Below are 24763 nucleotides of genomic sequence, written 5' to 3'. Positions count from 1 at the left end.
ACCTTAGTCGTCAGGTGCCACTGAAAGCAGCGCCTCTGTGTGCTGGGCTGGGATCCCTCGGTGCGTGTGACTGAGGTGGTGGGCTCAGACCCTTGACCCCGGATGTGCTGCAGTCGTCATCCTCCAAGAATTGAGGGACTCAGCAAAGGCTGACATGCTCTCTGTATGTGCCCTCATCCTTTTCCCAACCGTGGCGATGGCAGCGTTTTGATGGCAGTGGTGGCATGGCAGAGGGAACCGGTAATCCTGCTGCATGTGCCCTGCAGGTGGTTCCACCTGCCAGGATTTCCTGTGATTCCCTGCACTGCTCGGTCATCCAGCTGTGCCCAAATAGCTGCTGGTGTTGCATTGTGGCACAGCTGGTGGGCCGTGGGGTGGGGTGGGATGGGGCGGGATGGGACTGAGGCATGGCGAGCGTAAGCCTATATGATTGTTGTCCTAATCAGTAGTGCCATCACTGCCTATGCCCGGATGGTGTTGGTGACGCACTTCCCGAGACAGTGAGGAGGCTGTGCCTAGTGCCCTGATGCTTGGGTGCCGGGGCAGGTACTGCAGCTCTGTGGATTGCCACAGGGGCTGGCTGAGTAGTGGCTGTGGCAGCATCAGCATCTGCCCTGCCACCTGCATGGCCACTGGCACCAATGTGGGGATGGTGCTTGCCTTTATCCCTGCCAGTTGCCACAGTGGTTTTGTCATTTTGCCTTGCTGCCTTACTCCTTCTCTTACTCCCGCTGCATAATGGTCCGGCCTTTGCAGTGGTGGAGGTGGACGAAGTGGCAGCAGTGGACGAGTCCAGAGCAGTGGAGGAGCCGGCATCTGTGGACTGTGTACCTGTTTGGTGGATAATGACATGCTACCATTCATCTTGCATACATGTCAGTTGACTTGCAAGACACTTGCGACATTGGGTTCGTTCTGCATACAGACATTTTGTATGATTGGCATAGGTGGTTTTAGGCCAATGAGTGCAGCTACTGCTAGATGGAGGTACTACCTACTGAGGGTGCGCACGGTTCATGCATGTGCATGTTGCCTGTTGGCCTGTTTGTTTTCTTGTTGTGGGGGCACTGGGAGTTCACTTGCCAACATATACTGTTTGGTGCTTCTCATGTTTCCGTGGCTCATGTACTCTAAATGAGTGAGTTGGCTGCGGAGAGCCGTTAAGTTTACACTGTGACTTAAGGCTCCTTGTCTCCAAATCTTTGTCTTGTGCACTGCAGGGTGCAAATGTAAAGGGCATATGGTTGCGTACAACCATGTATGCCAACTTTTGCCCTTCATGTGCGCACGCCACACTGCAAAGTCACTTTTGTGAGCACTGCTTGCCCTGCCCGAATGGCAGGGAGCTTGCAAAATGGATCCCTATGAGGACCTCATGGTTTGTGCTAGTGCATGAAGCAGGCAGACCCAGTAGGGATCGCCAGCATCTGAGCTAGCATGGTAATCCATGCCGGCGTAGATGCGTCAGCATTTGAATGGCGGAAGGAGGTGTCGGAAATGCAAGCTGCATTCTGCTCCTCGCCACCATACAAATGACTGAGCCGTGGCGTAACTGAATGGCGTCCAAGCCTTATGCAGGGCTTTTGCGCCATTACTGATGTTACAGTCTCATGGTACATGATCTTCTACATGTGTTGGTGTGCACGTTTGTACATTGCTATATTTTCCCACCTCCCCAGGCATACACGTGTACTCGCTGTGTTTGCGCCTTCCCTTGTCCATTGTGGTCATCTATGCTGGGCGGCGCATGCTTTTGCCCAGTGCATTCACATGTTAGTGAGGTCTGATGGACTTGCGGCCATCGTCGTGGCTTGCTGCTCCGCCCTCTGTCCTCCCAATCTCCTCCTTGTGGATAATGGAGCTGGCCTTCTTTTCCCACGGTGTGAGGGTAGGGGTGCCACAGTGCCACCTCATGGGAAACGGGCCCAGTCCTTTAGGTCATTGCAGCGTTTTCAGCTGTTTTCCGATTCTCCTTAAACGATGCTCACAGGGACTGATGGAGGGCCATATGGCAATCTTGCTCCTCGTAACCTCATTTCTGGTAGCGTTGACTTCCCCTTCCCCCTGTGACATTTTGCCTGTGTTGTCCGGATGTCATCAGGAAATGGGAGCTTGAGTGGATTGAGTTCTTCAAGATGACTGCTGTTGCGCTTCCCGTTCCGGCGATGACATTTCCGCTAGCATTAACGATCATGCTGTCGTATCTGAGCGGTATTGCCACCAGATAATCATTTTCAGTGAAAACACCAGCAGATGGTATTACCGTTGCCACCGGTGGCTTGTGCGCACCCCTGCCAGGTCGTGATTTGATAGTACTTCTGCCAGGCATCACAGCGGTAACGGTAATACCGCTTAGGCGAAATTACCGCTGTATTAACATCCAACTCATGCTGAGCCCCTATGTCACAGTTAATGGAATTTTTGTATTGTTTAATCTGCGCACATCCCCTAAAAGTGTGGTTAGAATACTGTGCATCCTTCTAACATTTGCTTCAGTGGCTTTTTGGTCACGTTTACAGTGTGTCCAGGATGGGGCTGCTATCAGTGGATGTTGTCTGTCGTGTTTTTAACTTTTTTTTTTTTTTAAACTTTGGTTTTATTAACATTTTCTTAGACAAACAGTGGGGCATCAAGCTTATTCTCATGAAATCAAATGACGGGCCCGAAGGCTTCTGCCCTCCCACCCCCACCACCCCAATGCAGTCCCACCCCCCCTAACCCAAAAGAACAAAAACCCCACATCGGGGCTTTGAGCTGCAAGCTTTTCTAGTCTGGAGCTTAGAAGCGAGCGTGAGCGTTGACTTCTCGTATGGTTGTTGTTCGTCTGCCGATTCCCGGGCCATGGGCACCCACACCTTTCCCAGTTCCACGTTACGGATCAATGGACATCCCATCCCCAGGTCTGTTGCACCCCGTACCAGTTCGCTTGGAAGGAGGCCGGGACATTGTTCACCATTGCCGTCAGTTTGTCCATCAAGAACATATTTTTGACCTTCTTTAGCCAATCCACCTTGGAGGGAGTTTCTGGGCTCTTCCATTTTTGGGCGAGGGCAACTCTACCCGCTCGTAGCATTGTTTCCCACATTCTTGGATACCTCAATGTGTCCGTGTCCTCCGGGGGGAGGCCCAGCAGCATGGTCAGAGGGTTCTGGGGGAGCATTTCCTCAGAGATTTCAGCGATCCAGCCCCTTACCTCCTCCCAATATGCCTGTTCCTTCGGGCAGTGCCACCACATGTGTGCCCTCGAACCCTCCTGATCGCAGCCCCTTGGGCATGCTGGGGACACCCCGGGGAACATTTTTGACAACTTTGCTGGGTCTCTGTGCCATCCTTGGAGGATTTTAAAATTGTGTTCCATGTCCGCGGTAAATAAGTTCCCGTGGAATGCTATTTTAAATATCCTGGACCATGCATCCTCCGAGATCACTTCCCCTGCCAGCTCGTTCCAATAAGAGCGGAACCGCCTCCTCTCTCCCAAATTAACAGTGTTCAGAATTTTATATATCCCTGAAACCGCCCCCTTCCTGGAGGATGCTGTATCAAGGAACTTCTCAAAGGGGGACAGTTGTCTTTTCAAGTCTTGGTCCCAGGCCTGGTCACATAGGATGCCCTTCAAGCGGAGATATTCAAAAATGGATAGTGACCCCTGACCAAGGGCTTCCCTCAGTTCCTCGTATGGTAGGAATTCTCCTTCCCTGAACATCTGCCCTGCCCATTCCATTCCCAAATCGGACCAGGACTGTGCACAGCGGAACCCCCTACTGCCCAACCTGAGGGGTTGGCTCCATAGAGAGGACATCGGGGACGGCCATGACGTTAAGTGTGCTGTCTGGGGGCCCTCCCGCCAGATCGCCCAGAGAACGCCTAATGTTGGGTGGGACTTCAATCTATTCGGGATAAATTTCCGCGGGGTCCATAGGAGGTCCCGGACTTTTAGTGGATGGGCATCTATGTCCTCCAGATGGGACCAATATGTGCCCAGCCCCTCTTTCATATGTTCCAGGAGGACCCTCAACTGGGCGGCACGATAGTAGAGTTGGAAATCTGGCAGCCCGAACCCTCCCTCCTCCCTAGGTAGAGTCAGGACATTTTTTGCGGTTCTCGGTGTCCTACCCTGCCATATAAACTCACGGACCGCGTTTTGGAGGACCCTGAAGCGAGGTAAAGAGATACAACAACCTTGGTAGAATGTTCATCTTGACTGCCGTCATGCGGCCATACCAGGACAAGATCATGGAGCCCCATCTCCTCAGGTCTGCCGTAATCCCCGCCATCACAGGATCGTAATTAATAGGGGCGAGTTTGGATAGGTTCCTGGGGATGAGGACACCCAGGTAACGGACAGCGGCCTTCCCCACTGCTATCCCCTCCAACCTGTCCAGGGGGTCCAGACCCGGGTCTAATGTTCTCATGGGAAGGAGGACCGATTTGGATGTGTTAATTTTGAGCCCCGAGAAGCGCCCAAATGCGGCCAACAGAGACAAGAGGGGGGAAGCGAGCGCCGCGGGTCCACCAGGTAGGCCAGGATGTCATCTGCGAAGAGGGATAGCTTAAATTCCACCTCGCCTCTCTCGATCCCCTTGATATCTCTGTGAGCTCTGACTGCGATGGCCAGGGGTTCCATAGCAAGAACGTAGATCAGGGGGGAGAGCGGACATCCCTGCCTGGTTCCCCGCGAGAGGGAGAACAGGTCCGATAGCCTGCCATTCACCTAAACCCTCGCCTTCGGGGCCCTGTAAAGTGCGGCCACCCAGTCCCGTATCTGTGGTCCAAAGCCCATTCTCTGGAGGGTGAGTGCCATGAATCTCCATTCGACCCTGTCGAACGCCTTTTCAGAGTCCAAGGTTAGGACGCTCGCGTCAAGATCAGCCCTCTGGGCATGGTGGATCAAGTCTATAGTTTTTCGGATGTTGTCTGCACCCTGACGACCTCCTATGAAACCCACTTGGTCTCCGTGGACCAGTTTCGGCAGGACCCCCTCTATTCGCCTCCCAATCACCTTAGCCAAAATCTTCACGTCAGTATTCAACAGTGATATCAGGCGGTAGGAGGCACACTCCGTGGGGTCCCTACCTTCCTTGGGGAGCACCACTATGATCGCCTCCATCATGGAGTCCGGGAGAGACCCTCCCTCCAGCACTGCGTTGAACACCTTTACCAGGTACGGGGCCAGGGTGGAACGGAACCTTTTGTAGAAGGAGACTGAGTAACCATCTTCACCCGGGGAGGTACCCCCCTTCATGCCGCTAATCACTCGCTCCACCTCATCCTCGGTCACCGGGCCCTCCAACCCCTCTGCCATCTCCCTGGAAAGGGCCGGGATCTGTATAGAGTTTAGAAACCCCTCGATTCCCTCCTCATCCCCATTATATTCGGATGAGTATAATTTCTCATAGTATCTGCGTGTGGGGTATATCGTGGCCTAGTTTCCCCTCCTCATTTTTAACCGCTCTCACCATTTTGCTTTTCTGGACCTCTCGCAGCTTCCAGGCCAGGATCCTGTCCGCCCTGTCCCCCTTCTCATAGTACCTCTGTCTGACCAGCTGGAGACTTCTCTCGGTTTTTTGGAGTAGGAGTTCCTTCAACTGGAGCCTATAATCGGCCAGGGCGGCCATCCTGTCACAGTCTAAGGGCTCCGCCGGGGAACCCCCTGGTTGGAATTGGGCAATTTTCTCCCTCAGGTCCCTTTCCTGGGTAGCCCTTACCCTCTTTTCCCGGGATCCTATTTTGATCAGGACTCCTCGTAAGGTGGCCTTGAAGGCGTCCCAAAGGGTGTGTAAGCCTACCTCCCCATTGTCGTTAAACTCAAAAAATTCGGTGATGGCCTCAAGTATCTCCTGCGCTAGTACATCGTCTTTTAGAAGAAAGTCATTACACTTCCATCTCCCCCCCCGTTCACTCAGCCCTTCCCTTGCTATAGTAATCCTGACTAGAGGGTGGTCAGACCAGGGGACCGGCTCCACCCCATAGCCAGATATAAATGGGGACAAGGATTCGTCCACCAGGATGTAGTCTATCCTGGAAAACGATGTATGGATTGCTGAGTAGTACGTAAAGGAGGGGGTCTCGGCTCTGGGGGTTGGGACCGTGTCCACCAAGCCTAGTTCTGAGTTGACCCTCTGGAAGGTTCGGGCCATGATTTCATCCGCTGCCCTGAGGGTCTGGGGGCCTGTTCGCTTCCTGTCCCGGATTGGGTCCAGGACCATGTTAAAATCCCCACCCACCACCAGCGTGCCGTGAACAAAGAGTTGTATTTTTTCCCTCATCTCCTCCCAGAACTGTGCTTGGCCTTCGTTTGGACCGTAAATGACCGCTAGGGTGAGTGGGGCCCCCTGCAGGGTTCCCCGGACTAGCCGAAAGCGGCCCCCCGGGTCTTTCAATGTGGTATCTTTTTCAAAGTTGACTCCTCTAGCTAGTAGTATAGCCACTCCTCGTTTCTTTCCCCTGTGGGAGGCGCTGAAGATCTCCCCAATCCCACCACCCCGCAATTTGGGCTCCCTCCCCAGGGGCCAATGGGTCTCTTGCAAGAAGAGGATGTCGAGCTTGGCTCTTCGGAACTCCCTACTAACCAGGGATCGTTTCGTGGGGGAGTTTAAGCCCCGGACATTGAGGGAGCCCACACCCAGGGCCGGCAGACTCTCAGCCATGGTCAAAGTAATTTTACCGCACTGTCGACGACTCTGTAATGCTCGTTCCCGAATGCTCCTTGAATTGTGCTCTGAACTCTCCTCTTCCCCCCACCCTTCCCCCCCGGATGGGCATGAAACAAAACCCCAACTGCCCCCCGACCCCAACTGAACCCCTTTAACTCTCGTGTACCCCCCTCCCCGGCGTCCAGCCAAATAGTTCCGCCAACACTGGCTTTTGGCCGAACCACCAGCCTGCCCCCTGTGGCCAGGCTAATCACCCTTAAAGCTGATCTTCTTGAGCCCCCCAAACCCTCCCACGGCTGCATTCCTTTTGTGAGACCCATATACTTGCTGTTCGTGGGGATGCAGATCGCGAATACACCTCCGACTCCTCCAAGTGCCATTTTGAGTCATAACGGATCGAGTCCGTTCTCAGTCCTCGGAACCGTTCCGAACACCTTCCTTCGCCGGAGATGGAGTATTCATTTTCCTAAATTTTCGCGACCCGGTTCTCTTTCTCCTGTCTCTCGATGGGCTGGGGTCCATGGGCTCGCCCCCCCCTGGGCCCGAAGGGCCCCTCCGGGGGCTCGTGTCCACCGCGTATTCCTGGATCGCACCGCGGATGTCTTCTTCTGTGATTAGGGTAGATCTTTGGCCCATGTATTCGAATGTCAGGGAGAAGGGATAGCCCCATCTATAGCGTATCCCTTTTTCCTTTAGCAGCTGCGTGAGGGGGCGGCACATTCTCCGCTTAGCCAACGTGTATGCGGAGAGGTCCTGGTATATGGAGACCTGGGCGTTATTATAAGTGATTTCTCGGGCCTTCCTGGCCTCCTCCAGCACCTTAGTTTTTTCCGAGTAGTAATGGAACCGTGCCAAGATCGAACGGGGGCCCCCCGCCCTGCCCCCCGCCCTGTGCACTCTGTCAAATGTAGGCTCTGTGGTCATCTCCTCCGCAAACAGTAGAGTGATAATGTCCCGCACCGCTCTGGTGACGTCCCTCTCCGTTTCCCCCTCCATTTCAGGCACCCCGAAAATCCTGAGGTTGTTCCTCCTCTCCCTGTTTTCGAAATCGTCCATCTGGCGGGCTCTCTCCTCGTCCCTCTTTTCCAGGGCTTCCAACCTCATGTTGAGTTGAATCTCTTGGGGTGCCGAGGTTGTTTGCTGCATCTCGACCTGGAGCAATCTGTCCTCAATATTTTCCACCCTCTGGTCTATTTTTTGAAACTTCTGTGCGATATCCGAACGCATGTCCCTTATTTCTTGCAAAATTGAGGCGAAGCCCCTTTCCATGGCTGAGGAGGAGGGGGCTGCGTCTTCAGACTGGGCCATGGTTCTTTTCAGGCTTGTACCTTTGTCGCCTTTTTTGCCCTCCTGGAAGCGATATTCCTGCAGTGACTCCCGCCAGCTCATCAGGTGCCTTCCCGTGGTCCACTGTCTGGGCCTCAATGTTCCCAGCGGGGAGAACGCTCTCCCAGGGACGTCCGCAGGGGGGGGCCCCCTAGACCGAGGGACCGACCCCTCGGGCGGACCCGTCCCGGGCCGACACCAGCCGGGGCTGTAAAACGTTGCCGGGGGGGCGGGCACACGCCCCACCGTCACCTGGTGGGGGCCTCACACCCTGTCCAGACTCCTCGTGGGGGATCGGGGCCTCTGCTGGGTGCCCTTTGGAGGGGCGCCGGGGGCCCGATAGCCCGTGTGGTCAGTTTCGTGGGTTTCTTAGGTTCCGCTGGGGGGGAGGGGGCGATCCAGATCCAGAGCCAGTGCCCGTCCAGCGGAGTCCCAGCCGTTCGTCCGTGGCTTGCTTTTACTGGGGGGGGGGAGTGGTGGGCCACCCCCGGGCGGGCACACGCCCCACCTACGACAGGCGGGGGCCTCGCACCCTGGTAACCCCCATGTCTGATGATGCTCCTGCGTTGGGGGGGTGGGGGGGGTGGCTCTCACCTCCAGAGCGATCCAAAGGCCCGCACGCCCGCGGGGAGCGGTCCCCGGGCCTCCTGAGGTTCTGCCGCCTTCTTCTTTCGTTGGGCTTATGGCAGCCCGCGTTTGAGAATCCGGGGTGGAGGGGGGGCCTCCCACCTCGCCTCGCTCCGTTTGCCTCGTTCGGTCTTCGTGGGTGGAGGGGAAGGCACGGGTCCCCAGAGCCCGCCACGGGTCCCCGGACTCCGGGTGGATCCCGCCGTCTCCTGTTCGAGGGAGAGTCCCGAGGCTTGTTCCGCCTGGCCGGGGCGAAGAGCGTGGGGGGGGAGGGCGTGTCTCCCAGGTCCCGGCGGTGTCCTCGGGGAAACAATGCCCGTCGCGGGGGTGGAGGGCGGGCCGGGCTATGGACCTGTCTTGCCGCTGGCGGGGCCCACCTCTCCTCTGTCTTCGTGGCCTTCCGGGCCGCGCTCCTCTCCCAGCGCAAGTCCCGAGTCCCGATCTTCCTTCTCCCGGGGGCCTCGAGAGCCGCTCTTTCGCTCCCGAGGTGCTCGGGGGGGGCGCCCGGCGAAATCGTTGGGGCGGGCCCGCCGGGGGGGGGGGGGGGTCGGGGGGGGCTCAATCCCTTGCCGAAGCCCAGTCACGGCGGGAGCTACGCACTTAGGCAGCCATTGCCTGTGCGCCCCCTGGTGGCCTCCGTTTTTAACTTTTTACTTGTGCACTTTTGCATTTACCACAATTGACTTCTACGAGTCGCTAGCAATCTACAAATCGCCGATCCACAGGAATTTTGCCTGTCCTTTGGCCATATTTTTCTTTGGCCTCCTTCCTGCCCACTTGGGTCTAGAATGCCACATATGAAAAGCCCTTTCCCTGGGAAAGTTGCTGTTTTCCCTGGCAAAGGGGTGGTTTGTGTGTAAGCCTGGATGTGGGGATTGGGGGCTGTCCGGTCCCAGTCAACATCTAGGTGCTTGAGTGTTTGTTACTGGGCAGATGTTGCGGCCAGTGGCTATCCATAATTGGCTAGTCTCTACTAGTTTTAATGGTGCAGATCCTTACCGTTGATGGACCTGTACCAGTTTCCAGTCCTGATCCTGGGTAAAATGAGGAATCCTGCATCCATTCGACAGATCATCATTGGAGCCAAGAAATGCAGTCTGCTGATGACCTTTGGACGATTATTGCAGCTGACCAGCATTGCCTCAGCCAAGTCCTGGTTAAACCCTGCTCCTCTGCCTGATCTCAAGAAGACCCTTGTCAGTCCTGCCACACCTGGAAGGGTTGGAGCAACCAGTCATGATCCCTTCTCAAGGATCTGTGCCTTCTGTTCCTTCGGAACTGTCCCTGGAACAGCCGGCGGACTGACGAGATCCCTCCTACGCTACCTTGCTGCAGCCGTCGCCATTCAGAGTGCATACTTGGAATTTGGGTATTTTCAGCTTGTACTACAAGACACCTGCTGCTGCATTTTCAGCCTTCATGAATCTATGGAAGCCACGCAGGATCAGTTCCTATGTTTGTCTATTAAAGATCGACTGTTGCGTCCTGACCGTGGGGTCTCCCGTTGCAATCTGTTGTCTTCATTTCCCAGAGCCCTGGCGGTGTCTTGAGGTCACCTGCTCGGCAGAGTCTTCTTTCTTTAGTATATGGGGTGTTCACCTGGAACATTCCTGGAAACTTTGATTCAAGCACTGTGACCAACCATAACTAAACCTGCATCTGAAAGGGACCTCTGCACCTGCGATGCTGTTGTCTCCATCCAGCGGACCAAGCATAGAATAATGCGTCCCCAAAGGAATCCGCAACCTGAGTAGTGGTCCATGGAGAAATACGAGTCGGGGGGCATAAATTAACATACCTTTTTATTTTCCCCCTGTCCTTCATGGTGTACATGGGTGTAAAGTCCTGCACCGAACTCTCCATTTCCTCACTTAGATCGTGGTGATTAGGTAAAGGAATGTGTTCTGTGTAGACTCATTGTAGCCCTAGAGAACTATCACACCCCGAGTCTAAGCATTGATGCTTTGTTACCTAGCTAGACATCAGTGTCGTTCCTGTTCACCATAATAGATTGGCCTCCCAAAACCCAACCCCAGGGTTGATTTTTGGAAATCCATCTTAATAGATTTAATAAGATAAATCATGAAAAAACTGGTTTCTCTACTGAACCCGAAACAGGGTTTTAGCTAGACTTTCCAAAAAGGTTTAAAGAGGAGGCTTACCCAACCGGAGATTGTGTTCTAGCATCAACATCTCTAGACGATAATGACAGATAAAAGTAAGTAGACCTCCAGGTTGCAGCAATGCAGATCTGTACAGTAGAAATGTACTGCAAGAGCAGTGGAAACTGCTTTTAGCATAAAGTGAACTCTGCGTCTCCAAGAAAGTCTGATTAGCATTAGGTTATGTTGAGCAAAGATACAGATGACAAGATGAATATGGTTTATTGAGTGTTATGTTTAGTACTCCCCTTTCCTCTATTCTGCATGTGCGTCCCATGTTGGGGATGGTAAGCAGAACCATTTTCACCAGTAAAATGTCTATACACCTTTAAATTTAGGCCCGTGGGGGCGTGGCCGGGGGAGCATGCGCTCCCTTGACTCTCGCCCTCCAGTGCCACACCTCGGTACTCTTTTCCACGTCGACTGGAGCAGGCCTACTTCACCAGAGCTGTGGTTGAGGCTATATTTTTTCGTAATTCCAGTCTTTTTTTTTTCTTCTTCTAGTTACCCCAGGGACCTTGGTCCCAAATCACTAAACCCTTTTTTTTGGAGAAGTCTCCCGGCGAGTGTCGGCCCAGACACAGGCTTTAGTCTGTGTCCTTCATGTGAGGGACCCTTTCCCACATCTGACCTGCACGTGGTCTGCCTCTGCTGCCCGGGAGTAAGCTGCTTGGCGTGCACTGCCCTTACTCCCTGGTCCCTAAAGAACCGGCTTGCCAGGTGGAGGGAGCTGGTCTCCCCTGGATCACATAAAGGAGTACCTCTGCAGGAAGCCAAAGGCAAAGGTGAATGTTCTCTTTAAAAAAGTAGAAAAACCAAGACCGCGTATCACTAGACAATGGCCCAATATGCGACCCTGCAATGGTGATTCCTTACCCAGGAAACAGCCGTGCGGAGGGGCCAGGAATGCCCTGTCACCAGCTCGGGTACCAAGGCTCATCGAGCTACCAGCCTCACGGCCAAGGAGTCCTCTGACCCTACCGGTTCCATTGCTGAGGGGCCTGTTGGCTCTCACCTAGAAATCTCTTGAGGGGCTCTGCCCTAGTACTGGGCCCATGGCTGAGGTGGCGTCTGCACGCGACAGCACTACCAGCCCTCGAGCCGAGGGTGCACAGCCTACGAGGCAGGAGCCTGTGGTGCGGAAAAAGCACAAACCTGCCCTTAGCAGTGCGCAGGGAGAAGCTAGGCCTAATACGACACCAGGTGTCTCGGGGAAGGACAACATGGCAGCACTGCAAGAGAAAATGGCGGCATGTGAACCTGTGTACTAGTCGGAAGGGGGGCAAGGCACAGAGTCCACTTCTAGGGGGCAATGGTTTCCCATGGTCACACCTCAGGTCTCCTGGTACACTGTTTCCCGCTTGTGGGTCAGCGACGCTACGCAGAGCCCAACTATGTACAGAGTGGACAGGGCGCAGCAAGGGCTTATGTATCCTTGCCCATAGCACAGGAGCGTGCATCCCCAGCCTGCGAGGACAGGTTCTTTTTCAAATTCCTCAGGCTTATGATATCCTCGCAGATGGGCACCATTCTCCGGGGCATCATAAAGGATATGCTTCCACCGGCTCCAGTGCCGCCTCGGGCCCCAGTGCAGTGTCAGCAAGCCAACCCTATGGGTACGGTGGAGTCTTCTCCTGCACCCTTACAGGTAACTATGCAGCCTAGCATAGTGGCGCAGCCGGTCAAAGCGGCCCCTTACCCTATTCCAATACCTCTGACTGCACCGTCTGTGGATCCGGCCACTTCGTGGCAGACAGACACTAAGGAGGAGGATATCCCTTGCACCTCGTCATCTGCCAGGGCCTTCCATGACAGGCTGGCAGGACTGGCAGAGTATCTAGGACAGGGGTCACTACATTTCAGTTAGCAATGAGCAACATTTGAGTGTCAAATGAAATGGTGAGCAACTTCAGTACTTTGATGTAATTAATCGGCATTCAGTCGGTGGTAAAATCATTGGAATAAATCATAACTGTACTAAGCTCAATACTGCTAATAGGGTATTACCCAAATTGTTTGTTTACAATTCTTCGAATGAACAATTGACCGAATTTAAAGGGTCACAATTGACCTTCATCCAGGTGTAAGCCTTGTCCAGGCAATTCATAATGGCCTTAAATATCATTTGACAATAAATTGGTATATAAATACAATCTTTAGTTAATAAAGTGGCAAACAGTGCATTTCTAGGCACTAGGCCAGCAAAACTATTCCAAAACATTTCATGATGTAACAAAATATTTGAGTGCTTGGAGTTCTCTCCCAGGAAATTTTCAAGCGATTTAATGGCAAATGTTTTTTAAGCACGTTTTAACAGTGGCATTTACTCCAAAATATAAAGGCTTATTTTGGTGCTGCCCCACCCATCCCTACAAAGGGATTGTCAGCACCTTTAGGGGCAAATTGTGCATTTTTAGGAGAACAGGATGAGTAACACTGGACATAATATGGTTGAATTTAAAGATCATTTCAACCAGGCTTTGTGTGAGGGGAGGGTTATCCACCTAAGAAATCTAGTGGAAAAGAATGCCTCTTAAAGCACACACGGTCTGTTAAATTTAAGACAAGTGATTAGGAATAAAACATTGTCTGATGGATTTGGGTACTCTTTCCCAAAGCAATCCCCTGGGACATATCGTAAGTGGTGCATTATTAAGCATGCTAGTGAGCAAGTAACCCTATTCACAAATTGGAACATTTGAAGACCACTTTACAGAAGTGGTCTTCATATTGTACACATTATATGTTTATGGTTGTATACCTGACTTGTTAAGTGCACTCCTTTGACATGGGGTCAGCCTGCACTTCACAACTTCAAATCTGTGGCAGGGTCGACTTAGCTGTTCATCTCTCGAGGTTGAAGCAGAAAATGAAAATGTCTTTGCAAAGATTATGCAATTATTGTGGAACATTTTGGACCCTAAATTTTAATTTTGGCAACAAACGCAAATCATACATGCACAAAAGAAGCTTATTGGGACTTCCTTGACAGTTGGGCATTCAAGTCACTTATTTTCTTATTTCCATACTGTTCGGCGACTAACCCCTTTGTTCTACCTGAGTGCCGCAGGACAAGGCTGAGTTGGCGGCAAAATTATCTTCACAAAGTTCTCAGCAAAGTCAGAGAGTCCGCCAACATGAGACTGATTCTAATTGCCCCGAGGTGGCCGGCGTGGTGCTGGTTCTCAGACCTCATACGGCTGGCAGTTCAGAGTCCAGTGAACCTACCGATTCACGATCAAAGGCTCCTCTCACAGAAGAGGGGGTGGGGACTTAACATTGCTCGCAAGAAGCTAGCTGTAGTGGCTTGGTTCCTGAGTGGGTAACAATTCAACATCTGTCACAAGACCACCTGGAAAGCATTCAGAAAGCTAGAAGTGAGTCCACCAGAAGGTAATACAAAAGTAAACAGACCAGATTTTGCCTCTGGGCGAAGGACAAAGGGATAGACCCGCTGACGTGCACACTAGATCAGGTACCATCTTTCTCAGCTCACTTGGCACTATCGGGGGTACATGTGGAGACATAACGAACCCACCTGGCCGCCATAGGCGCTTACAGAAATTCTGACCACTAGTCATTCTCTTCCTCCAACCTGGCAGTCAAGACATCTGACTGGGCTGACGATGCTAAATCCTCCTACCAAAAGACTGCATCTGGTGTGGGACTGCAATGTGTGGCACATAGGCCCTTTGAACCCATGGCATTGGTAGATATAAAGCTGGTCACAAGCAAAACAGCCATGCTGTTGGGTTTTACCTCAGCTAGGAGAGTGAACGAAATTCAGGCCCTGATGGCCACAGAACCGTATACCCTGTTCCATCGAGACAAGGTGGTGCATCGCACCCATCCGGCATTTCTTCCAAAGGTGATCCCCTCATGCCACTTGAATGAAGAAGTTGTGTTGCCAACCTTTTTTCCTAACCCAATGGACAGGACCAAAGGGTTTTGCAAGACCGAGGCTTTGTCACCTTTGGAGGCTCTAAGCCTGGGGACAAGCCTCGAAGGCCTCCATAGCCAGGTGGATGGTCGCAGCCATTCAGGAGGTCTAGAAGTTTCAGCACAAGGAGGTTCCACAAAACATGCATGCTGATGCAGTTGGGGCCAAAGCGACGGCGGTCGCCTTCCAGAGGTATATGCCATGGCAAACCGTTAGCAGAGCAGCTACATGGGCCATTCAATCGGCCTACTGCAAACATTACTGCCTCGATAGCCCAAGATCTGATGCAGCATTCGGGTAAGCTGTCTTGAGGAACCTGTCTTGCTTAGGATCCAAAGCCTTGCTCCTCCCTTGGGCATCGTTCAGTGGTAATCACCCATGCAGTATGGAGGAAAAGGGACGGGACTTGGGAGCAATTATAATTTATTTATCGTAGTGACAAATGTACTCCTAGTCCATAGTCCCCTTTTCTGCATACACCCCCCCGCCCATCCTTCCCCCTATTAATGAGATACGTAGTTTAGCAGGTTAATCCGGCTGACGCTTCAAAGGGGACTGAGGTGTGGACGCCCATGCGGTATGGAGGAAATGGAACTATGGACTAGTCCCTACAGTGAGTAACTTATCATTTTTAAATCGGCGAAGGAGTTAGACCACACTCCAATAAGAATTAGAAGAATCTCTACCAATATTAAGCAAGTTCCTAATAAGTGTCCGTTACCGTCGACACGCCCTATGCCCAACATCTTTAATGGCGTTCTTCTAGATTTTTTGTTTAAACATAATTTTATATGTTCTTTTTCCCCTCCAAGGACTCGCTAGTTTATAAAGCAGCTTTCAGAGATGTGGCCAACAGAAGGTTCCAAACCTATGCTTAGCAAGAAATTTAGCCTGAAGGTGAATCCCTAAACTGTAAAACTAATGTTTTAAGTCTTGGTCAAGGGATGAAATAGCAAAATCTATTACACAATGTCCAACCCTATCCTATAACACCAAGGAAGAGGTATTCCTTGAGCAGCCTCTCCAGGATTTACTTGCAGTCTGGATGCATTCTGTGGTCTTTTTGCTTTCATTCTCTTGTATCTAGACCTCTCGCAGGTCTCTGGCTTCAAACTTGTATTTGGTGTCACCTCAGCCTCCATCTTCCAACTTGTGTTGGCGCTCCTGTCTGAAATCCACAACCTCTGCTATTTTAGTTTACTATACAGGTCTCTGCTAGAACTTAGCATTCAGGTGCAGTCTTTCCCAGATAGCGTTCCAGTATTTTCAGATTCAGGTCTCTCCATGAGCCTAGTTTTTCAGTTCTCAGTTGATCACCACACTATGGTTTGCGCAAAATCCAGGTGCTTCCTGGTCCTCTGGCAGGCTTCACACCCTGTTAACAAAGTCTGGGTCATCCATAGTTGCTTCAGCAAATTAGCTACCTTGTTCCCAAGTGGTGACCGCCCCACTGCAGCAGGAAGAGGGAACAAACAGGTTGTCCTGCTCCTAAAGGGGGAGCAGTAAAATGGAAATCTTTCTCTGCACTGTTTCTTATTAGTGGGCTCAGTATTCTATTAGTATAGGAATTGCAAGAAGAATCCTGTGGTGGAAATGTTACCTGTAATGCTAGTTTTCTACCTTGTGTATGTTCACTGAATTAATCAGCAAGTCCATCTTCCTAATATAATCTGGAATGAGATTGAGGCGTAGAGCTCCATTAGTACTACATCTTGTAAGAAAAAATTGTCTCCAACTGATAGTATAGCTCTTTCATGGAACTGCCGCCAAAATGCTGCCTTAAAGTGACAGGTGACGTATGGTACCTTCTAGTGAAAATAGACTTTTGTTTTACATTTTCTACTGCTCGCTTAATTTAGAGAATTGTTTCAAAAGACACTGTTTTTTTATGGAAACAATAGTACATTGCCAATCTGGATTTGTAGCTGGATTGGGAACTTCGGTGAATTTCTATTCATTGGCAATTCTTAAGGAAAATGTTTATTTCAGGTCAAATCATTTTTTTTGTTAACCTTGATAGATTTTAAGAAGGCCTTTGATACTATAGGCAGAGCGTTTTAATGGCAGAAAATGGGACTACCCCCTGTGTTTGCTACACATAAATAGATTTATACTCTACTGTCCTGCCTAATCTGGTGTAAAGTTCATTTGACTCCACCTATTTCAACCTTCAGGGGATAAGAGCAGGGGTGTATCCTTGCCATTGCTCTATTTAATTTATACCTATGTGACCTTGGTAGAACGCTAAATGGCGTACATTCTTTTCCTCCCAGGCTCTCAAAGTTTCTCATATCGAGTCTTTTATATGCTGATGATTTGGTTTTGATTGAGCAAACCCTGCTATGGTTGCAAAGACAATTATTTAACCTAGAGTCATACGCAAGCGATAATGGGCTTAGAATAAACTTAGACAAATCAAATGTTTTATCCCTATTTTCTAGGCATAGATGAAAAAAAACTGTTCTAAATCGTCAATTTACAACCAACCCATATTGCGAGTTAGTAACTATCGTTTGGATTTGTTTTAATGACAGCCTGACTGAGATTCCATATTTAGATTTGAAGATAAAATGAAAAATGCGACATCTCAAGCAATCATCCATAAAAAAATGTGTGAAGTTTATATGTAAACATTTACTCTTTTTATAAATAGAAGGTGGTACCCATTATGGCCTTTTGTTCTGAGATAATCTTAAGAACTCGAAACTTGAATTGGAATTATTATGAGGGTTTTATTTTGGAAAAAGGTCTTGTGCCTCCCTGGTGCTATTCCAATTCAAATTGTGCGTTTTGAATTTGGTTTACTGTCACTTAGCGCTTTGATCACTTGGAAGATTCTGTGTTTGTTTAGGAAATGCTGCTTGGCTGATACCAGTTCAGTTTTAACTAATGTGAAGGAGATTTTATGTGCTGACTCTTTAACAATTCCAACTAAATAGAAAGAGGATTGTCTAGATTTACAAGCAGCAGATATTGATCTTGACCTCCTATTGTATCTTCCATCCAAAGCAAAAAAGCTCCTTTGGCTATATGATTGGATTCAAACATTGACTGAGTGAGGCAGCTACAAGATCTTTCAGAATTTCAATTAGGGAATAAAAGCACTAGGCACTTTACCCAAATATTTACCTGAATTTCCGTGTCTTAAAACACGTTGATAATTTTTAAGATTGCGCTTCAATCTATGGACCACCATGGAGCTGCTAGGCATAAGATCAAAAAATCTGATTGAAGACCGCTGTTGTAAATTTTGTAAAAATCCAGGAGAAACTTTGAACTTTGAAGCATTTGATTGCAGTTGATTGCCTAAACCTCTGGGCTAAAAGAAGATTTAATTTTGAAAAGCACTTTAGGGAAAACAGCCTCCTCACTGAAGATAAAATGTGAATGATGATGTTTAGTAGTCAAGATATTTAGTTGATTTTAGCCAACATTTACTTTTTAAATTATATTAATATTTGAATTGTCATCTTGATGATTTTATTTAACAGCGTTTTATTAGGATTCAAAGGATGCAAGTGCTCTTCTTTCTCTTTTTTGTTTTATTCCTTGTATATGATATGCTGTATTGTATGCATGAATTGATAGATTTTTAAATTTGTAAATGGATTAACGGATATTTGAAAGGTTGATGTTTCAGCCATATCAAATTAAATTAAATTAAAAAAAGGCACAAACAGTAAGACGTGTGTATGTTTAGTACATGTTCTATGATCCAGCACAGAAATTGAGATTTTCATTGTTTGACCTAAATGAGGGTAACCCTGAATGGCAAACTAGGATTGCAAATAACATATCATTTTGTATTGTCTTGCAGAGCATTTATAACCAAGTTTTCTGTTGTGACTGATGCGATTCCGGACCTTCATCCTGGCGAGGAAATATTTCACTTGTCAGTCTCTGGGAAACTATTTAATCAGCATACACTTGATTTGAAAAATTCTGGCTTTGTACCACAACGTGAGGAAGAAAAGCTTATGTTAAGGTAGTCTTGTGGAATTCTTATGCAGTTTTTTTTGCATGCCATTAACATTGACAGATATCGTAGTTAAGCTTTCTATCAGCTTTGCTTGCTGGTTTCAAACCATTTCTTTGTGATGTTACTCATTACTAACTCAGTGCATATTTCCCATTCTGAATATGACATAGTCCTGATTCTATTGGATTGCGGGGAGGAAGGAGTTTGTGTCATTTCCTTTAATCAGCGCTTTGAGAAACAAAGATAATGTATCAAGTACACTTCACTGACAATCTAACCCCTTGCTGTTCAGATCATGACCTCACGCCCTGCCCTATGTCCATCCTCTTTCTTTGATGTGAAATCTTGCACACGATGTCTTCCGAACAGTGTGTTAAACCTTCAGATGAACTGCTCATCTAAGAGCGTACTGCTGCACAGCAGAGATCTCTATAACAACAAGAGTTCATAGCCACTTCTTGAACAATCCTTCCTTCCTTTTCATAATGCTTTAGCGTATGCACCTGAAGTAAAATAAATCAAACATCTGACTAGGATATAAATGCCAAATACATACAAATGGTAATTAAATGAAAATAGTTGAACCACATTAGTGATACACCTTTTAAAGGGAGTTATAATAATCACCATGTCTTTGATAGAAGTCAGACTTCCTGTACCATTTCATATGCCAGATAAGGAATTTTCGTTCAATGACGAAACTGTAGGGGAGGATATTGATATTTCCTGTTCAAAGCTTGCCACCAACAAAGCCACCTTCGCTGTAGATCTGCTTCTAGCCAGATTCACTGGATCATCTGTCACCATTATGCATCCAATTTAGCTCCCAGCATAAAAGCTTTAGAGGCCCTTGTGAACCTGGCTGAATAACCCCCAAACATAGAAATCTTAATCCTCCACTTGCTTCATGATCCATTGCTGTCAGATTGACATAGTGTACAGTGAGAACAAGAGGTATGCCAGCGTCAAAATGACCAGATGAAGTCTGATGGATGATGGAGGGGGTAAAAGTAAGGTGAGCACTGCAGCACGCCAAGCTAGCGAGTCCCTGAATACTGGCTTACATCTGCCAGAATCCAGGGAAGGGGTGTTACAAGAGACTACAAACTGGTGCGTTGGAGGGCCTGTGGGGAGACCTAGATGACGAGCAGCTTCTTTCAGCCACAGGAGAGCAAACGAACCGTGGGAGAAAAGGAATGGAAACCATGAAGTAAAGCTGGAATTCTTGATCTGAGTGGGAAAAGTAATTTTAAAAGAGAATCGCTGAAAGGTATTTGCGAGATAGCTACATGCTGGGATATGCCAAACTCCCAGAATGAACTGAGGAATATCAAGGAGTAAAGCTGGCAGGGCCAAGAGCACCTTGGCACATCAGACAGTGAGATTTATTGTGTGGGTGCTGCTTGATGGGAGGCTGAGTCACAAGCCCCGGACTGTGTTGACTTTCTTTATAAGGAAATGTTCTACAATGGCAAACTGAAGCACAAGCCCCAAAGCAAGTTAAGCTGCTATCCTTTTTGGGAGAGTGCTGGACACTAGGAAATGGGGTCCCAAGTACCAGAATCAACCAAGGAATAGTCAATTTGACCAAACTTTGAAACCCATGATTTAACAGTCTGATCCCCAAATGAGACTCAAGGCCTGTCTGCAGCCCACCAGAGCTGGTGTACCAGGCCAATATCGCCAGAGATGTAAACTGCCTTGCGGTGGTACAGTATCAGAGCTGCAGGCCCCCACCCCCAAAACCCTGGTCTTCTCCTCCTGCTCTGATTGAGTCCTCTAGCTCTGAGTCTAATAATCAGAAGCTACAGTATTGCCAATACCCTATCCCCAGTTCCAAAATGTATATTGGGGAAGGCTATTCTAAATCTAGCAAAACCATTGTCTTGTTACTTGTCACAGGAGTATCGAGGGCAACCAGGGAGTACATTTGTGCAGAGTCCTATGAATTCTGGCAGACTATCGTAAAGTAATAATGCAGTGAAACCGACTCTGATGGAAGATGCTGTGGTATGACATTTGCCATGGGATGACTTCGGCCTCAAGGTATCCCTGCAGCCAGATGTGATACGCTCACCCAGGGCTGTATCAGTAGATAGAGCACAGGTTTGTCCTCTTTTCCCTCCACTGTATTTAATGTATTTATGTATTTTAATGTATCTCACTCCAATGTCCCCTCCCTGTTGCCCTGTGGGTGCTTTGAAACAGAATTTACTTGCTGTATAAACGCCTAACAAGCAATCAATACATAAGCCGCAACCTGTTCTTTTGGGGGTCGTTCTTGCAAGCTGGGATCCTCATGGGCACCTGCACAATCCATACAGGTTGTTGAAATTCCAGCAAGCGCAGCAACTCATTGTTGACGCCGACAGAAGAGGGAGGGGCAAAGGAAGCTGAGTTAGAGAGCCTGGTTGGAGTGACATATACTGGTGTCCAGTGAAAATGATACAAACTAAAATGTATTCTGTGAGAAAATCGTGGTGAAAATACCTTTACAGTGAAGGTCACCAAGCAAAAAGTCATAAACTGCTCAAAATGATCCAAACTGTAGTGCTATCTATTAATTTATTTAATGTGTTACAGTTTAGTTAATAAACTTTACACATAACAAACATCAGTTAAACATAAAATAGATCAAAGATCAAATAATATAACAGGATGATAATACAGCAAAATAGCAATAGATATCCACTTTTAGGAAATAAAAATAAGAAATAAATAACAATCATACCTAAAACATATCCAAAATATGCTACCTTAACTAACGAGGAATACAGAGTTAACATAAGTTTAAAACATTATTCAGAGTATCGGGACATTATGATTCTCATGTCACAACAGTCCACAAAGTTCCTTGGCATAGGCAGAGTCTAAGATTTGATAAGGACATAATGTTCAGATCTTGATGCCCAATATTTCCTCTATCCTAAGCCAGATGTTGTATAGGGCAGTCGAGACTCGAATACTCTCCGAATTTATACAGTGGTGCCAAAATAATGAATCAGAGATTGTTGCCAGATCATGATATGATATGATGTGGCATTTATAACGCGCCTATACACAAGTGTTTCAAAGCACAACGAGGCAAGGGAGGGGGAACAGATGGAAGCCAGACAATGATCTTACGAAGCCAAGTGTCATTCAGATCATGCAAGTGCAAAGGAAGGGGGAGGAAGACAAGTGCAGGGGAGGGGAAAGTGCAGTGCATGGGATAATAGAATAACAAGATAAATGGCCAGCAGGTGGCTAGTGCAGGGTGAGTGCAGAACAGAAGTGTTAGCGGGGGGACTGTAGGGATACAGAAAACAGTCCACAGGTGCATGGGTTGCCAGGGAGGCAGTGCAGGCGTGCATCTGGCAGGGCTAGGGCCCGAGATAAGATGGGTGGCCAGGTAACCAGTACAGTTTCAGTAACAGCCAGGTCTTTAACAGGGGAGGGAGGGAGAGAAAGCAGAAGCAAAGAGGAGGGTTTTCAGGTGCTTCTGGAACTGCAGGTGGTTCTCCTCAAGTTTCAGGGAGGCAGGGAGGCTGTTCCAGATGGAGCCCCCAGCCGAAGAGAGAGATCTGCCACCTACTCGTTGTCTCGAGAAGCGACTGACCCTGAGGGAGTTGGAGGCGGTTGAGCGAAGAGCTCGAGAGGGAAGATATCTAGGAAGAGAGAGTTGAAGGTATTGAGGTCCCAGACCCCAGAAGACCTTGTGGACGATGCAGAGGGTTTTGAACTTAATCCTCGCAGCCACTGGGAGCCAGTGAAGAGATTTCAGTCCTGGAGAGATACGATCCCTGGGCTTGAGGCCAAGGACAAGTCTTGCAGTCCTGTTCTGGATGAGTTGCAGAGGGCGTTGAGTGGAAGCAGGCAGATTTAGAAAGAGGCTGTTGCAATAGTCCAGCTTAGAGAGAACTAGAGACAGTGACCTTCTGGGGGAAGGAGAGGAAAGGAAGAATACCTCGGAGGAGGTGCAGCTGGTAGTGTGACTTCTTAGAGATGTCAGAGATGTGAGGGGAGAGAGTGTGGAGTCGAAGATGACCCCAAGGTTTTCAGCCTTGCAGGTGGGAGCGGGGAGTGGGCACAGAGAGGCCGGCCAGAGAGCTACAGGGAAGGAGGGAGTGGGTGTGCCGATGAGGAGAATCTCAGTCTTACTGGCATTAAGGCAGAGGTCATTGGCGGCGCACCACTCCTGGATAGAAGACAGACGGTCAGAGATGAGGGATGGAGTAGAGGTGGCCGAAGGTAGCCTGAAAATGAGCTGAGTGTCATCCGCATAGCACTGAAAGTTGGGGCAGAGAGCAGCAATGCGGTGGGAAAGGAGTGCCATTTATTGGTTGAACAACCAGGTAGAGAGGTTAGACCCCTGGGGGACACCACAGGTAGAGAAGAAGATAGCGGAGAGGAAGGATCCAAGTTGGACCTGGGACCATGAGTATACTTCCCAATATGGTGATGGATTACGTCTATCATACTTCCACATTGTGTCAATACATTTTGAGCTGACTTCAGAGCATTGTTTACTTTACACAATCGGCAGGTACGTTGTTCCAGTGGAATCTGCTCTCTTCTACCCGTGACCAATAAGGTCAGGAGCTGGTCCATTCTTAATAGGAGTATAAAGCGTCACAGCCTTTTGGAGGGGCACAAGATGAGGTAGTCTTGTGGTTTCATAAATGAATAAACCCTAAATTGTACAAATGTATAGCTTTTCAATAAACTGAGGTGGGCAAAGTTCACCAGCCAGTCCCACATTTTAACACGCTCATCAAGAGCATTCTGGACCTGCTTAGAGTAACCCCCATCACGCCAAGACCAACCTATATCTGCAAGGTATTTTGTCATTTTGACAGCGGGTGAGGGGGAATTTTGCTTCTTGCATAGTTCCTCGTTGATTGTTCTCAGCAGGGGATTCGTTGTACCGCTACACATTTTTAGGAATAACCCAGATCTCTTTTTCATGACCATCGCTTTCAATTAAGGTATTCCCAACTCTAAACGTAAAATGGCCATTGGGATTCCTGGTGCTAGGCCCAATACCCGCCGCCACGCCAATGTAGTGCTATCAGGGTAATACTTAGGAGTGTGGGGACGGCTTCTGATTGCCTAGTTTATGGTTGCTCTAGGGGTTAGAGTTACAACAAATATATGCGTTGGAATAAGGTTAAAGGAATATTGCGCTCAAAAATATTTTTGTCCCGAGGGCTCGGGCATGTGTTTTGAAGCATATGTTGATCGATCGTACAAACATTTCCTATGTACCTTATCATAGTTTTTCACTTTTGAACACATGCGAAATCATGCAGCAGGGTGCAGCCATTTTATGATATTCTTATCCGTTGCTGCATCGCCCAAGCCGAACTGCCCTGGCGGCACTAAATCATAACCCCCGCCCCTGAGCCTGACATCACTAGATGCGTACCGCCCATTTCACAAGGCCAAAGCCCATCTCGTGTCAACGTTCGCTGAGCTTCAGCTAATGATGTGTCGCCATGGAAACGGCAAGACGCCTCTTTCCTCAATAAATGTAAACAGACCGCTCCACAACAGACATCAGATTTTCTTTTCCATTCCTCTCAATGTCTTTGAGTATTCTGTGCCTCGTTTCTGTGCTCTGGTCAGCTACCTTTGTTGCTTGTAGCCCTTGCGAACAGATACCAGTACCATTATATAAATTATTTTAATTTCCCCTACAATGGCAACAATGCAGCCCTACCAGTACGAGCTGAGTATTCCGAGGCGGAATTACTCGAAAGAGAAAGATGCAGAAACAATGGGGCTTCGGACGACAGTTGGGAGGATGATTCAGCAGATCCTGAGCCTAGTCGCATGGGCGGCGTTTCCACCTGGTGCACCTGCACACGGTGCGCGCTGATGCCAACTGAGGTGGAGAACTGCTTCTGCTGAGAAAACTCTGGATGCTTGCCCTACATACCTCAAGGCGAGACACGGCCGCTATGCGTTACCGAGCTGCCAGACTTCAGGGCAGTCTGCCTCACACAGTCCATGTTGAGGATTATGATGGTGCTTATGCACATACTTCGTGCAACAGTTCGCCCTCGGAATCCAATCCAAGTTACGAGTAAGTGTA

At 49.0% G+C, this 24763-nt stretch overlaps 1 protein-coding gene across 2 annotated transcripts in view; it reads left to right on the top strand.

Moving 5' to 3' along the window:
- Nucleotides 1–24763, top strand: part of SLF2 (SMC5-SMC6 complex localization factor 2) — a 1286318-nt gene that overhangs the window by 377755 nt on the left and 883800 nt on the right. For both annotated transcript variants that reach the window (XM_069611667.1, XM_069611668.1), the window contains exon 8: nucleotides 18526–18693. In XM_069611667.1, the coding sequence (XP_069467768.1) occupies nucleotides 18526–18693 (168 nt within the window). The remainder of the gene's footprint in view (nucleotides 1–18525; nucleotides 18694–24763) is intronic.

Source organism: Ambystoma mexicanum, chromosome 8, assembly GCF_040938575.1.
Source record: "Ambystoma mexicanum isolate Mex_15411 chromosome 8, UKY_AmexF1_1, whole genome shotgun sequence".
In the NCBI taxonomy this organism is placed as follows: domain Eukaryota; kingdom Metazoa; phylum Chordata; class Amphibia; order Caudata; family Ambystomatidae; genus Ambystoma; species Ambystoma mexicanum.
The sequence above is the reverse complement of the archived record's forward strand: the minus strand, read 5'-3'. Positions and strand labels throughout refer to the sequence as shown.